Source organism: Phaseolus vulgaris, chromosome 8 (assembly GCF_000499845.2).
Source record: "Phaseolus vulgaris cultivar G19833 chromosome 8, P. vulgaris v2.0, whole genome shotgun sequence".
NCBI lineage: Eukaryota > Viridiplantae > Streptophyta > Magnoliopsida > Fabales > Fabaceae > Phaseolus > Phaseolus vulgaris.
The window spans coordinates 61,056,369-61,072,495 of record NC_023752.2 but is presented as its reverse complement, the minus strand read 5'-3'; the positions used below and the strand labels follow the sequence as shown (position 1 = coordinate 61,072,495).

Genomic DNA, 16,127 nt, shown 5'->3' with positions numbered 1-16,127 from the left:
GAAACAAAGTGATATTTTGGGTCGTGGTGGACTTGAGGGCATAAAATCTGAGTGACATTATCTTGAGTTTCAGAAAGATATTTAGATTGAATGGTCCCACCAATTTTGATGTCTTAAAAATATCTTTGATTCATCAGTGACTGTTTCTGCATATATTCTTGATCCTCTGATGCATCCTGCATTATCTGTTCACCTCAAATATTTGTGAAGCTTTTTATTGGCAGAAATGGAGAGTGAGTTAGTGAAACGCAGAATTCACATGATTGCAGCCCACTTTGCTCCCAAGGATGATATTTCAACTACCCATCTTCTGCCAATGGTAATAATATACTCTGCTTTTTCTTTCAATTAGAAATAAACAATATAAACCGATTTTATAAGATAGATTAGCATATAAGGGGATTCTATCTTATAAACAGGTTTTATAAAATATTAAGTTTAAAGAACACTTTTAATAATTTACATTTCCACTCTTTTCTCTTCTTGTTATTGTGGTTGCGTCCTTAGATAGTAATGGAATTTAAAGGTTTTTATGACACATGGGAGTTGTAAGGGAGATAGATATTGCTAAGTTGGGAAGGGTTTTAAACATACTATGTTCCTCACCTAAACAGAAAAGAGCCATCTAATAGGAATCTTTATTTGTTGAACACCATTAAATCATTTTTAGTCTTTTCTTCCTCTCTGTCCCTTTTTGAAACTTAAGTGTTGTCGAATAGGTTGGAACAAAGAGAATGATTGTTTTCTCTCTCGATCGGTTGGTCTATTTTTTTCTCTTTTTTCTTGAAATGGTTTTTGTGCTCTCCTTTCACTTCTTTATTCTCGTCTTTGTGAACTCCAAGTTCAGAAGGTACTTGCAAAAGACAGCTCAAGTGAGATTTTTGTGTTCGACACTCGATGTTATTTAATACTGAACGATGACGTACCTGATTTTTGGAATTTGTGCCGATTTATATGATTATCATGGATCCTTTGTTGTTAGGCCAGATTAAGATTCTGGATCATGATTAAGAGTATATTACTTAATGTTTGATCACTTATTAGTCTTATTAATATTTTGTTTTGAAATAATGAATTTAGTTGTGTCCGTCAATCTTAACCAAGTGCTGAACTTCCAGGTGTCGTACAGACCCGATACATTAAGTGTTTCCTTAATTCTGAATTTCTATATGCCACACTACACCTTCTATATATGTTCTTTTAACAGACCACTATATTTGTTTTGTAGCTTTTGGTTTACAGCGTCTAATACAATAATCTGTATCTACTATCCTTTTTTTCTTGAATATATTTTAACAATTCATTTTCATCAATTTTACTACCCACCATCAGAACTGCAGTGGCAGTCTGAATTCTGTGCCCAGGAGATGCGATAATAAGGTGTATTTTGCACGCCAAGCATCTTCTTCTCTTGGTTATTTTATGAGGCAGAGTTCAATTGAGGAGGTACTTAAAGTGTTCTTATTATTTTGAAATACTTAACAATGTTCTATTTACTTCTCTTTTTGGTAAAGTGTTCATTTCTCACTGGCTTCTTTGAAACAAATTTTTTTCAGGGTGGCTCAACTTTTGCTCCTAAAACTCATCAGGGTGCTGGTGCTGCATCTGAATGTGCTTCTAATGCAAGAGCACCATGTTATGCTAGACCTGTGATGGCAGAATCACTCTTAAAAAACTCAGTGGTTCAATCAATGACTCCGGAGCAGGGCTGTGATTTCAGTACACTTGAACCACCTACATTTGCTAGGCCAAACAGAAAGATTAGAGGAGATCAGTTACATTCTGAAAAGAAAACATGCTATTCTGAAATTGGTGGTTAGCACTTTGAACTCAGAAATTTGTTTGATGTTATGATAGATGATTAGCTATAACAAACAGAAGTGTATAATTTATTTGTGTAAATCTTTTATGCTGTCTTGTTGCAACTGCTAAAGAATCATTCTTAGTATACTTGTGCAGGAATTGAGTGGTCTCCAAGGATGGATGTTGCAGAATCAGAAAGAAAATATGTTATCACAGTGGAAGTTCCAGGTGTCAGTATCAGTGACATAAGAGTGGAGGTTGATGATAGAAAGTAAGAAGCATCTCTCTGTGCAATTTATGGTATTAAGCATTTAGTTCTGCCTAATCAATAATAGGGAATGTTGAAGAAAAGGATAAGGCTTAATGAAATATTGTTGGATACTTATCCAACAAAAGACCTGATAAACCTAACAAACTCTCGTTAAGATAGCGTCGAAATGACTTTCATACCACATTAAGAAGTAGACTTTAAGCTTAACTTTGTAAAATCGGCTTATAAGGTGATGTTTGTACCCACTTATAAACTATGAATATCCTAATCTCTAATCGATGTGGAATCTCGAACACAAATTCTGGAAGTGAAGTACTAAATGGAAATTTTGATGTTGGACATTCTTGGTTATAAATGTTTTGAAGTACATGAGCTGTTTTGTTTCTGATAAAAGAGTCAATATGTGAATTGTGACAGGTTGTGTGTCAAAGGTAGACGCTCTGCTAGCTCTTGGACAATTGGAGGTTCTCCAAATACTTCATTTTCTTCATACCATCGGAGGGAAATATTATATGGACCATATGAGGTGGCGTGGCAGCTTCCTGCTGGTGTGAACAAGGACAGAATATCAGCTGAATTTTTGTAAGTTATATCTGTCTTATGCACATGTTTCTTAATGTTAACTCATAACTTAAAAACTCTTCTAATTTGGTCTATTGCATTATATTATTACTAGTTTTGGTTATTGGGTCAGTAAGTGACTACATTACTAACAAAGTTCAATACTAATATTCTCTCAATTTAGAAGTAGTAATAAAATACCAAGGTAACCCACACACTAGATCTTCTTTTGGAGATTTTGGCTTGTGAAAAGTGATCTCTTATACTAACACAAGGTGGTGAGTAAAATTTGTAACCTTGAAATTCAATCAAATAACTGAGAAATTTATTGAATACCTACCTAATGTTCTTGGCTAAAATGGTTGATTCACTATTGCTGAAACCAGATACTCTAATGAAGGTATTATTACTTCTATATTTTTTTGGTAGTTAGATCATGCTTGTATTTTAAGTACAGAAAAACTGCCATGGCATTATGATTCATAAGTTTTTCAAACTCAATGCAGAGAAGCTATATAATTTATAACATCTATTTAGAAAATATCCAGATTTCCATATAAGCGGATGCAAACCTTATCTCATAAGTTGAGTTAGGCTTAAAGTCCATTTTTTAATATGGTATCAAAGTCATTTAGAACCTATTCTAGCGATTGTTTGTTTGGCTTATCAGGCCATCTGCTATCGGATTGTTATCGAGCCACCCATAATATGTTGTCTCACGCATAAACTGTCACTCTCGGCCTGAGCGGGTGTTAGAGATCCACAAGTATATAAGTGAGTGCAAACCTCACCTCATAAGCCGGTTTTATGAGGTTGACTTAGACTTAAAGTTTATTTCTTACTATTTTTTGTTTGTTTACCGAAGGACTAGTAGTATGCGATGATGTGTGGGGATTTGCACCTGTTCAAAGATATGTGGTTTACCTTTATACATTTGAAGATGATGATCTGTTGTTTCTTTCTCCATTTTTCAGGGATGGACTTCTACAAATCATGGTTCCTAAAATCATAGTATGAGTGAGAAATATTGATTTATAGCACATATATACTGCATATAGATGAAGAAGCAAAGGGCATTCTGCATGAGTCATGTCATGCCCTATATAATGTAATGTAATGAAGAGATAATGAATTTCATATACAATTTTATAGCTAGACAGAAAATTTTATCTTTTATAATTTAATCATATTAAGTTTTTTTTTTCATAGTGATTAGCTGAAAATTGAAGATAAAACCACATAAGAAATAAGAATCTAATTATATATATTGAGAGCAATGGTGCTGGTTTTAATGTGTTGATTTATGAATTTAAAATTAATATGAGAATTATTTGATTATCTCAAGGCTAACATGTTGAGAAATGAAAATGAAAGAAGTTATACCTATTTATATTACTTTTTAAAAATAAATTATGGAGAAAAAATATTCTATTTTTTTCTTACAAATTTATTTTGTTCTTCATTAATGTAAAGTTTAAATAATTCTTTTATTTTTATATTTATTTTTTATTTATAAAGTACTTGAATTTCAAAATAAAATATTTATATCATATCCTTCTTTTTTTTATGATTTTTAATTGAATTTAATGTGATCAATTTTAGAGGATTTTTTTCAATAATATTTATTGTTTGTAATAAGTTCAATAAATAATAGTAACAAAGTAAAATCATTAATATCATTTGACTAATCTCAAAACTTAAATTCTTAAAAAAATTCTAATTAATTTTTTTTTTTTTTTGCATTACAGAGACTTCACAATAACTACATATACTACGTCTAGTTTCAATATTTACTTAGTAAAACAAAATATTTTTTTCAATAATCATTAGATATGAAAAATAAACTCATAAATATAGGTATTGTATAAACCTGTTTTAATGTTTAGATTAAGAATTTTTTAATTAACTACAAATTTGTACGAGTATAAACAATACCTATTGTTTTAAATTGTGTACAAGGATGAGAATTTATATTCATTCATGTCTTGTACATATGTTTTTTTTTATATCAGTGTACTTTTAGTTTATTTGATACCCTTTCTTAAAATTTATATAATTATAATTTTTTACTTTTTTTTTAACATTGAAGAAAATAAGATTTGTGTGTTTTTTATATTGAATTTTGACAATATCATATTTTTCTCATTAGTTCTTAATTTTGATTTTTGCAACATGGATTAGGCAAATACAAATATAGATATAAATATACCCTTTATCTAATAAAGTTGAGATATAAATTTCATACTCATAATAAATATAAATTTGAACATAAAAAAATAAACTTTCACTAGTTCCATTTAGTTATCATCCCTAATAACAATAAATTATACAATTAAAGTAACCTGAAATCACACACATTTCAATTCTCCAATCTCATAAGTTTTGTTTTTCTTCATTTTTTTTTCATGATTCCACTTTTAAATTATTATTGATTCCTCTTTTAATCCTAAACTACCATGATAAACAAGACATGAATCACAACAACAATTTTATTTTCAAGTGAGTTTTTTTTTTTGGACTCATCAATCATTACAATTCTCTTAAAATATGAGACTACCCTATTTAATTAAAAACTAAATGGATTAAATTTTACGAGTGATAGAACAATTTTTAAGTATAAAGGGTAAAAATAAAATTTGTAAAACTATAAGAATTAAATAAATAATTAAAGTTCACTTTCAATATGTTTCATCTATCTTAGTCTTCATATTAATCATGGTTGAACTTTTTTTTACCTTGATTTCCAAATCATTAGCTCATTATTTATTTTTAAAAATTACATACGTTTCATAACATTACCAACTCATCTTTGATTAAAATGTATAACTCTCAAATAATATATATATATATATATATATATATATATATAATTGGCCCACTATTTTATTTCTTGTAACTTGAACCTTGTAGATCAAATTTGTAGGTGAAATTAATTTTCTTTCTCTTTTACAAATCACTAAACTACTATAAGATATATATATCTTATAAAAGAAATTCAAAAGAAATTATTTCCTTTGTATTAACATACATTATCTCTTTATTTTTCATTCTTTCTATATGTCTCTCTCAATCTTTATATCCATCTAAATATCACATTTCTACCAAATTTCACACAAATCTCTTTCAGCTTAACAAAAATCCAACCAATTATTGTAATTGCCCATCTCTTACCATATTTTTTTTGTCCTCTAATAATAATATTCATCATGCTACTAGATGTTCCTTTAACCAAGCATTGCTACTATTAAAATTAAAGAGAACACAAAATAGCATTGTGAGCTCAAAAAACACAAATTACCCCCTTGTGATTAATTAAGACATTGAGCATGTCCACGAATGTATTTTTATTTAATTTCTTAGAAACTCTAATCAGATTCTTACATTGATTTAATTCGTTCTTGACTACCAAATTAGCATCACAATACAAAGTGCATCAGATCAAATCTTAATGCGAACGTTCACTTGAATTATCATACCTTTTTACCTCTTATTTACACTTATGTAATTAATATTTCTCACTTTTCTCCATATTATTTTAGAGAGAGTTAGAAACTTGGAGTCATAGTAAAAAAGTCACCACTAAAGAGACTCGTTCAATGAGTGTATCACCTACTAAATGAGTGGCACATGAAGTAGCAAAAAAAAATAGTTGAATTTGTCTGGTGCTAAGATATGCCATTAAGCAAGAAGTTGTGTAGAATACATAAGTTGTTGTATTATTTTTGCTTAACAAGACATCATGTCTTTAAGCAAACTTCAATTTATGGAGTAAAAACAAAAACAAAAAGGAAAATTTGGCTATGAGAATACAACTTTTTTTCATTGGGAAAACAATGGTTGCATGCTCTGGATGTGGAGAGATTTTCACCTTCAAACTTCTCAAATGTTATCTCATTTTCATCCTCATGAGTCCTTCATTTGTCTCATTGACATTCCTCTAATATATCAATTTATGTACACACCAAAGTATTAAAGGAACAATTTGCATTCAATTATTTCATCACCATTTTCGCCTATATCAATAAAACTTACTTTTAACATATTTCATCCATATGAAATCATATCTTAATTCTCAAATCTTATATATATTTAGTCTCTTTTACTTTTGAAAACCACACATGTTTTGTACCATTGTGGACTCCTTTTTTGACTAAAAATCGTAACTCTCAAATATACATGCAATAGGCCCACAACTTTATTTATTGTAACTTGATCCTTGTTGGCACAATTCATTTCCTTGATTCTCTTATAAAATGTCTAACCACTCAACTTGATTATTACAAACCATTCTACAAAGATATATCAAACAAAAAAAATTCTTTTGATTAACACACCCACATTATTCCTCATCCTTTCCGTTTTTCTCACTCTATATATACAATTCAATATCATTTTTCCATTCAGATTTCATATTCATTCTCCTTTTCTACTTTAACAATGGTTCAACCAAGTAATGTGACTCCCCTATCATCCACCCCACTTTCTTCCTCTGATGACAACACCTTCAATGATGCTATTGATTCTTCCTCTCATTCAAAATCATCATCATCATCATCAAAGAGAACACGCGGTAGGCCTGCAGGCTCCAAGAACAAACAAAAATTAACCTTTGTGATTAACCGAAGCAGTGAGCATGTCGAAAAACCTATACTCATTCAAATTCCTAGAAACTCTGATGTAATTGAGACACTAACCCAATTCGCCCGTGATTACCAAACTAGCATCACAGTGCAAACCGCATCAGGATCTATCCTAAACGCCACTCTCCGCGATGACAGTGAATATGAAATTTCTACTTTCATTGTTCATGGACCCTTTACTTTAGTTTCCCTCAGTGGCACTTGCATAAATAACAACTCTAGTACTACATTATCATCTAATTTTGACTGTTTTTTTAACATTTGTTTTTGTTCAAACATAGATCAAAGCTTTATGGGAGTTGTTGGAGGAAAGGTTATTGCAGGTGATGATGTTGTTCTGACTGCTACTATTTTCAAGAACTCTTAGAATCACTATGGTGAAATCAAATCAAGAATGATTGTGAGAAAAGAGATACCATTAGTCCTTATTCATGTCTTTTAGATGACAATTATAACATGACTAAGTTCCATTAATATCATTTTATGTACTCATCTTTAAATTAAAGTATTGTCATAAGTATTAATTTATTAATTTATATTTAAAAAAAAGTTATCATGAAATGTCTTTCAATGTCTAGAAGAATGGTAATCTATAGATTTATTTTGGTAAAGCCTCAGTAAATCTTTTGACATACAAACTTCTTTGTGTGTAATAGGTACAAGTCTTTTTTAATGTTGAGCTTATTTTGTAAGCAATGATATTAGTTTAATGTGATTTTCCGTTTGTGATTTTAGAATTATGTGAAAAAAAACTTATTTTGTTATCTAAATTTTGAATATACCGACAAATGAAAGAAAAATAAATTAATCACAACAATAAATTAATGATGAATGAATGATTATTCTATTTCCTCTATTTATTTAAACATATTCATTAATACAAAGTTCAAATATTTTATATTTTTTTTATATTTATATAACTTGTATTTATTTTGCATTTACTTTTTTCTTTTATAAATATTTAAAAATGTAAAAATAAAAATTTATATTAATCTAGACCTTTCTATTTGTTTGATTTTTAAACCTCTTATAAAATTTAATTTTGTCAATTTTTTTTAATGATGAAATTAATGTGGTAAAAGGAAAACATGTTTATTATATTCTATGGAATTCAATACAAACATTAAAATATTTTAAATTTTTTAAAAAGTTACTGCAATGGTAATAAAGCTACAAAGAAAAGTAAATTAAAAGTAGTTTAAATATGGACTGTATTGACAAATTGGTAAATAAAATTTATCTTAAATGTCATGATATATTTAAAGTAGTCAATACATTAACACTATTTTGATTCATATAATTCACTTTCTTTCTTTATTATTAAAACTTCAAATTATATTGTATTTCTTGTCAGTAGATTTAATCATGTAATTATTTTTAGCTCATAAGGAAAATCAACTTAAATTTTCAAAAAAATAATTTATAAGAGTCAATTTTCGACTATAGCAAATGAAAACATTGGAGAGAAAAATGAGTGTTTAATATGTGAAATCAATATGCACAAAAAAATGAAGTCATAATTTAAATCCTCCCAACCCATTTAACTATATGTGCGTTTATGTATACAATGTTAATATATTTGTTTTATGGATTTTCTTATTATTCATTAAAAATAATGTGTTTTATTTTAGTTATTTTAAAATTTGAAGAAACAAGCTTAAGAAATTAAAAGAACATGTGTTTGGAAAAGTAAAAAGTCAAGAGAAACGTATGATTGTGGTAAAAGATAAGTAAATAAAAATTAAATGAAGTAATAATTAATTAAAATATTTTAAAAAAATAATAATATAGGGAAGGCCTCATGTAACAACTTTAGTGCAAATTTTTCAACAATATTCTTTGTTGACAAAAATAAGTTGAATATATAATAATAACAAAGTAAAATCATTAATGTCATTTGACTAATCTCAAAACTTCAATTCAATTTTTTTTACATTACAAACTTCACTCAAAATATATATATATATATATATATATATATATACTAGTTATTTGTTTTGTTTTAAGATCCACTTAGAAAACAAAATATTTTTTCAAGAGAATTTTTTAATTGACTAAAAATTTATGACTATAAAAAATAATTGTTGTTTTAATTGGGTATGAGGACAAGAAAGTGTATTCGCGTTTTTTATACTTGTATTTGTTTTAAATTATCAAAATATGTTTAACTTATTTGATACTTTTTTTAAAATTTATCTTTTTATAGTTTTTTATGTATTTTTTAGCATTAAAGAGAAGAACTTGTGTGCTTTTGGTATCAAATTTTTTACAATATCATGTATGTTTTTTTTAGTGTTACTTTTATTTTTCACAGAAAGAAAGTTTCACATATTCTTTCCTCTTTGTTCTTGTTTTCTAACTGTTATTAATATTGGTCAGAAATTAAAAACATTGGATCATTAACATTCCAAAAAATTAACTGCAGTTCTTGATTTTTCTTCTATATTGGACTTGAATATGACAGACATCTGATGCAGATTTCACATTTCCTTTTGGTCCAATTGTTAATGCTATTAATTAAGAAAAAAAAAACACATGTTAAAGGAAAGAGATAATTACTTGTTTTCTAAACCTCTTAAAGAGATAATTACTACTCCAAAAACATGAAGCTTTTACTAAGAATATTTTTTTGTGTGTCTCCTCTTAAAGAATTTATTTACACAAAGAACATTCTATACCTTAGATGGAAAATTCTTTCTTAAAATCCAACAAATGTTTGATTTTTATACTAACTTAGAAGTCGATTTTGTGAGGTTAAATTATACATAAATTCATTTACTAAGATGATATCAGAATCATTTAAAATCTATCTTAGTTAAATTTATTTAAGTTATTGTGTCATCACTAATAGGCTCATTTTAGATTACCCATGAATATATAATTCACACTTTAGATATTCATTCTTTGATGTGATAGAATGCGTTGAAAATATCATATTAACTAAGAATAAGATCAAATTATAATAAGTGAAGTGAAATCATCAGCTTACAAGCAAACTTTGTGAGGTTGAGTTAGACATAAATTCACTTACTACTATAAGAGAATAAAAGTGATTCTTAAATTAGTAAAACATTCATTTTAAATATATGATAACTTGGTGGTATAAATAGGGGATTAAGACGAGTTAAAACTTTCATATTGCGTAATCATAGTGAACCCACTCAGTCATCCATTTTTAACACATATCAATGATAAGTCAGATCAAGATGGATCAAACCTATCAATTCTACCAACCCTACTCTAATTAAATAAAGTATTAATAAATAGTTACTCTGGTTTTTTCAATTTAAATTAATTTAATAATTCATTTATGTAACATTAATATTAAGTATTATTTTTTACTTTTCTTATATTTATATATACCTTGCATTTAATTTTTCATTTAAGTGTTGAATATCAAAATAAAAAGCTTATGTCCATTTGCGTTCTTTTAATGTTCTTCAATTTAAATTTAATATGGTCAAATTTTTTATTAAATTGATGTAGTTTAATGTAAAAATATTATTGTATTCAATTACATTCAATGTTAAACATTAAAAGAATTAAAAAAAAAGTTATTGTAAGGAAATCAAGAGACAAATGTGGGTGGACTACATGTAAGGCAGTTTCAATACGATATTGTCTTCTGCATTATTGTCAAATTTGCAAAGAATTTTTCTCATGATGTCTTCAGTGTAATCTACAATTACCACAATATTTTTTATTCATGTAATTACTTTCTTTATATATTTCATTACAATACTAAAAAAAAATTCAATTTTAAATAAAAAATATAGTTATTATATTGACAAAATTAGATACTAAAAAAAATATTGATATCTAAATTAGTTTCTATTATTGATAAATAATTTCTAAATTGTTATCTAATCAGATACCAAAGTTTTAAATACCAACTTTAGAATTTAAATAATTCATAGTTAAAACTTAGGTAGCTAATTAGATACAAATTTAAAAACTATTTATCAATAATAAAAACTAATTTAGATACTAATAATTTTTTTTTATCTCTAAAATAGTATTTAATTTAGTCAATATAGAAACAAATAATTTTTGTCTCTAAAAATAATTTTTATTTAGTGATTTTTTTAGTAGTGAAACTTCAAGTTAGATTTCATTTTTTCTCACTCATTTAATTTTATGATTTGGCTCAATTTTTTTAATTCCTTTATTTTTAGTTTCTAGAGTAATGTCCTATGGATCAATATATTTAGTTTTTGCAATAAGGAAATACACTTAAAATTTTGAAGAAGAAAAAACAAATATATATATAATAATAATAATAATAATAATAATAAATTGTTTCCTCCTTGTTCTCATTTTCTAACCACTGATAATATTGGATAGAGCACACTTGGGTGATGAGATGAGGCCCACTTGAAGTACAAATTTGATTATGATTCTTGCTTTCTATCCATTTCAACTCTCTCTTCTCTCTCACTTCTATTCCTCTAATACCTCAATTCACGCACACCTCAAACCTCCACTATTACAACCTTTGTTTTGTTTTCAGTTCCCACACTCTCATGGGGATATTAATTCTGCTCCTTATTTTACTTTTCATTCATATGCCCCAGAGTGGTCATCACAAAGAGCCAAGAGCAACTGCAACCAGGGACTGTGATTTCTCTCAGGGAAATTGGATTGCTGATGAATCATACCCTCTTTATAATTCCTCAGATTGTCCCTTCATTCTCAACCAGTTTGATTGCATAACAAATGGTCGCCCAGATAAAAACTATGTCAAGTACAGATGGCACCCCAATAACTGCAACTTACCCAGGTATATCCTAATCCTATTATACTATTTAGACGATCAGAGTTTAGAGTTTAAGGTTTAGGGTTTATTCTAAGAGTTTAATAAAGTTTAAGGTTTAGGTTTATCCATTCCACATGTTACAATTTAGTTTTATCCATTCCATGTTTGTTACTGTTATTTTTTTCCTACGAAATCAGAATTTAGAGTTTAAGGTTTAAAATTTATTCTATCAGAGTTGTTGGTGACTCTATATCACTTCAGATGTTACAATTTACTTTTGATCAATTCCATGTTTGTTACTGTTACTTTGAAACTGTTTATATCCTTTTACAATCAGACTTAGATGTTTATTTTGTTAATCAATAATAAAGAACTCTGAGATGATTAACGTTCCAAGAGATTAATGGCAGTTCTGGTTTTCTTCTATATTATTCAACTTGAATATGACATCCGATGTAGATTTCACATTTCCTCGGGCTCCACTCGTTACTCCTATTAAAAGAAAAACACATGCAAGTGAAAGCGATATACTTTCTAAAGATTAAATATTATGAACTAAATTTTAAATATATCTTAATTTTATCAAATTTTATAAGATGATGTTTACATCCATTTATATATTATATCATGTTTTAGTTGATGTGAGATTTGAACACATCTTCTCATGCCAGGTTGACAAATCATGCATTGAATTGTATATTATGAGTTGTCTGATAACAAATGATTTGATAAAACCAACTCAGACTTTAAGTCTAAGTCAACTTTATAAAACTGATTTATAAAATGAGATTTTCATCCACTTATATACTATATAGTATCTTTATCTATAATTGTTATACTAACAACCAATCCTACTATTAATTACAAAAAAAAACACTCATTTTTTTTGCTAAATTAAAGTTATCAATGTGATTGGATTCAATAATATAAATAAAATAGAACAAGTGAGATGTTAGAATCCTGGTGCTAAATTGAGAGCAATGTGGTTGTGATGTTGCTTTCACCTGCTTTGTTTTAAAGGGAAAGCAAAGAAGCAAGATTGGTTGACATAAATAAATAGTATTTGAATAATGATTATGTAATTAAATTGAAATGGAGCCACCTTGGACTTGAATGAAGTTTGGTGCATGCATGATGTACAGATTCAACGGCGAAGATTTGTTGAGAAGACTGAGAGGGAAGAGTATTTTGTTTGTGGGGGACTCCTTGAGTTTGAATCAATGGCAATCACTCACTTGCATGCTTCACACAGCTGTGCCACGTGCCAACTACACCACACTAAGAACTGGGGATCTATCCACCTTCACTTTCGCGGTTAGACCACTCTCATTAATTAACTTCTTCTTCCTTCTTTTTTATAAAAGTCTTACCTTGGTATCACTATTAAACTTGACATCTCAGTTAGACTGACACTTCAAGTAACAACAATAATCTGCTATCATATAAAAAAAAATATTATTAAAAGAAAAAAAAAATATGAGAGACTAGATCAAAATCTATATATTAACAAAAATGGCACATAGATAATTTATACCTATTAATAAAAAAATTTAAGAAAAAACTAGATGAAAGCTTATTATACTAATTACTCTCTATGAATAAAGCATAAGTTATCAAACTTATCAGCACATGCATTCTCTTCACAAAAAATGTGAGAAACCCTAAACATGGTTTTTCTACCGTAATTAAGACCTGGAGGTCTATCCACCTTCACTTTCCCGATTAGACGAATCTCATTAATTAACTTTTTCTTCCTTCCTTTCTTCTTCTTCTGTATAATTTATAAACCTTCTCATCATTCAAACCAATCTTTTTATGTTGATAAGCCTTTAGTGTGTGTTTTTGGTCATGGATTCATCTTCAATGCAACGTAAATTATGAATCTGGACTTGTAATTAATGATCATATGTATAAAAGATAATCACAATTTTAGCAATTGTCTTGACAAAAACAGTAATTTTATTAAAAAAAAATCTAAGAATAATGCAGATTTTTTAATATCACAACAATGTTTCTTACTAAATCCTGTGAAGTTAGACATGACTATAATAAGCTATCCGTCTCCATAGTAAATACATTACAAGTTAAAGTTTATTTAAAAGTATAAAATTATTAATAAATTTTAACTAAATAATTCGTAAAATTCACAAAAAACTAATTTTTAATAAATTTTAAATAATAATAAAATTCTTATATGTATTCTGAACATTTTCTTAAGATAATTGCATTCTCAAGTAATCACTAATTAAGCTAAACAGTTTCACCAGCTGATCTACAAGTTAAAAGGAAGGTACTAACCAGACTTTTATCAGTTGTTAAAAGCTAAAACACTAGTTAAAACCAGGTCAGTGACAAGATTATATATTAATTTCTGATATAAGTTCTTCGATTTATTCGTATTTGTAAGAGAATTATTAATATTTTTCTCTTGAGATAAATGTACTGATAAAATAATATTTGGTTTTAAAAGTTATATTTTAGTGAATTTACTTTCAAAAACCTTTGACATTTATCTGTTAAATATACCCTATCATTCATTGTTTGAATGACACATATATGATATATGCAGAGCTATGATGTGAAGGTGAAGCTTTCCCGAAATGCATTTTTGGTGGATATTGTTAGTGAAAGTATTGGTAGAGTCCTCAAACTAGATTCAATTGAAGGTGGAAAAAAGTGGAAAGGAAATGATATACTCATATTCGACTCTTGGCATTGGTGGCTTCACATTGGAAGAAAACAACCGTATGTAAAATTTCCCAGCTCAAGTAAATACGTAGTGTTAGAGATTTCACATCGATTAGAGATAAAAATATTTTATATTATCTGTAGTTGATGTGAGATCTCCAACACGTGATCATGTTATGTTTGATACTTCACTCTTAGTCTTTCTGCAGATGGGATTTCATTCGAGAAGGAAATCATACATACAAGGACATGGATCGGTTGGTTGCATACGAGAAAGGCTTGAAAACATGGGCCAAATGGGTTGAAGACAATGTTAACCCTAACAAAACAAGGGTATTCTTTCAAGGAGTCTCTCCAGATCATCTCAAGTTTGTACCTCCCACTTCCACTAAATGATCCTATAAAAATTACCAAAATCATTTCAAAGTAAATTACTAATAATGTGTTGAAAATTTCATATCAAAGATTGAGATATTTAATTTAATAGATTAAAGATGAAGACATTTAATAGTATATAAGTGGATACAAATCTCATCTTATATAAGTCGGTTTTATAAGATTGAGTTAGATTTAAAGTTCACTTCTAAATATGGTATCAGAGTCATTTTTTAATCAATCCTAACGAGAGTTATCAGAGCCATCTTTTAACCAATCTTAACAAGAGTTTGTTAACCTTATCATGTTACTTTCGCTATTGGATTGCTATCGAACCACTGATAAATGTATAGTCTCACGCACGTGTTTGTTGACCACTTCGGCGAGATGAATGCAAACCTCACTTTATAACCGGTTTAAAAATGTTGAGTTAAGCTTAAAGTTTACTTCTTAATGCTACTATGAATGTCATCACAAAACCTTTGTTATTCTCACTAAATTTCTCCTTAATTACAACATGAGTTTGTTCTTGCTATATATATATATGTGTGTTCTTATAATTCACTTCAGTTTGTGTGAATTGATGCAGTGGAGGAAAATGGGGTGAGGCAAAGGCAAGATTCTGTGAGGGGCAAATGGTTCCAGAGTCTGGATTAAAATACTCAGGAGGTTCACACCCAGCTGAGATAGTGTTGCAGAAGGTGTTAGGAGGCATGTCAAAGCATGTGAATTTGCTGAATATTACTTCATTGTCAGAGATGAGGAAAGATGGTCACCCTTCTCTTTATGGTTATGGTGGAAAAAGGAGCTTGGATTGCAGCCATTGGTGTCTCCCTGGTGTTCCTGATACTTGGAATTTGCTTTTATATGCAGCTCTCATTCTAAATTAACCAACTCTCATTCAATTCAATTCATACATTACTTCTTGTTGTTAACTTGTTATAAAACATAAAAACAAAAACAAAATTTATACAATATGTAAACAAATGTTTGATACTTGATCATGCAAATAAAAAACATCTGAAGTACCTTA

General features: G+C 28.3%; 3 protein-coding genes across 4 annotated transcripts; all 3 read left to right on the top strand.

The window, feature by feature from the left end:
- The first annotated feature begins 34 nt into the window (after window positions 1-34).
- On the top strand, window positions 35-3,841 carry LOC137826378 (uncharacterized). Of its 2 annotated transcripts, XR_011083482.1 has the most exons (7): window positions 158-319; window positions 1,333-1,446; window positions 1,557-1,815; window positions 1,960-2,074; window positions 2,492-2,656; window positions 3,306-3,409; window positions 3,610-3,841. XR_011083482.1 is itself a non-coding variant. In XM_068632324.1 (6 exons), the coding sequence occupies exons 1-6, from the start codon at window positions 227-229 to the stop codon at window positions 3,650-3,652; spliced, it is 789 nt and encodes a 262-aa protein (XP_068488425.1). In that variant the 5' UTR covers window positions 35-226; the 3' UTR covers window positions 3,653-3,841. The 2 variants fall into 2 exon arrangements, 1 of the variants encoding a protein (XP_068488425.1); XM_068632324.1 differs by lacking the exon at window positions 3,306-3,409 and having other exon boundaries at window positions 35-319.
- Window positions 3,842-7,072: 3,231 nt separating this feature from the next.
- On the top strand, window positions 7,073-7,642 carry LOC137825440 (AT-hook motif nuclear-localized protein 17-like). The gene has a single exon (XM_068631106.1). The coding sequence runs from the start codon at window positions 7,073-7,075 to the stop codon at window positions 7,640-7,642; it is 570 nt and encodes a 189-aa protein (XP_068487207.1).
- Window positions 7,643-11,635: 3,993 nt separating this feature from the next.
- Window positions 11,636-16,127, top strand: LOC137826395 (protein trichome birefringence-like 43). Its single transcript, XM_068632355.1, has 5 exons — window positions 11,636-12,055; window positions 13,174-13,345; window positions 14,601-14,776; window positions 14,929-15,087; window positions 15,684-16,127. The coding sequence occupies exons 1-5, from the start codon at window positions 11,799-11,801 to the stop codon at window positions 15,982-15,984; spliced, it is 1,065 nt and encodes a 354-aa protein (XP_068488456.1). The 5' UTR covers window positions 11,636-11,798; the 3' UTR covers window positions 15,985-16,127.

What these genes read in the sequence shown, in the direction of transcription:
- LOC137826378 (XM_068632324.1), top strand. Translation starts at nt 227, where the DNA reads ATGGAGAGTGAGTTAGTGAAACGCAGAATTCACATGATTGCAGCCCAC. An exon ending in ATGCTATTCTGAAATTGGTG is followed by an intron (nt 1,816 to 1,959) that starts GTTAGCACTTTG and finishes ATACTTGTGCAG; the next exon opens with GAATTGAGTGGTCTCCAAGG. An exon ending in GTGGAGGTTGATGATAGAAA is followed by an intron (nt 2,075 to 2,491) that starts GTAAGAAGCATC and finishes GAATTGTGACAG; the next exon opens with GTTGTGTGTCAAAGGTAGAC.
- LOC137825440 (XM_068631106.1), top strand. Translation starts at nt 7,073, where the DNA reads ATGGTTCAACCAAGTAATGTGACTCCCCTATCATCCACCCCACTTTCT.
- LOC137826395 (XM_068632355.1), top strand. Translation starts at nt 11,799, where the DNA reads ATGGGGATATTAATTCTGCTCCTTATTTTACTTTTCATTCATATGCCC. An exon ending in AATAACTGCAACTTACCCAG is followed by an intron (nt 12,056 to 13,173) that starts GTATATCCTAAT and finishes CATGATGTACAG; the next exon opens with ATTCAACGGCGAAGATTTGT. An exon ending in CACATTGGAAGAAAACAACC is followed by an intron (nt 14,777 to 14,928) that starts GTATGTAAAATT and finishes GTCTTTCTGCAG; the next exon opens with ATGGGATTTCATTCGAGAAG.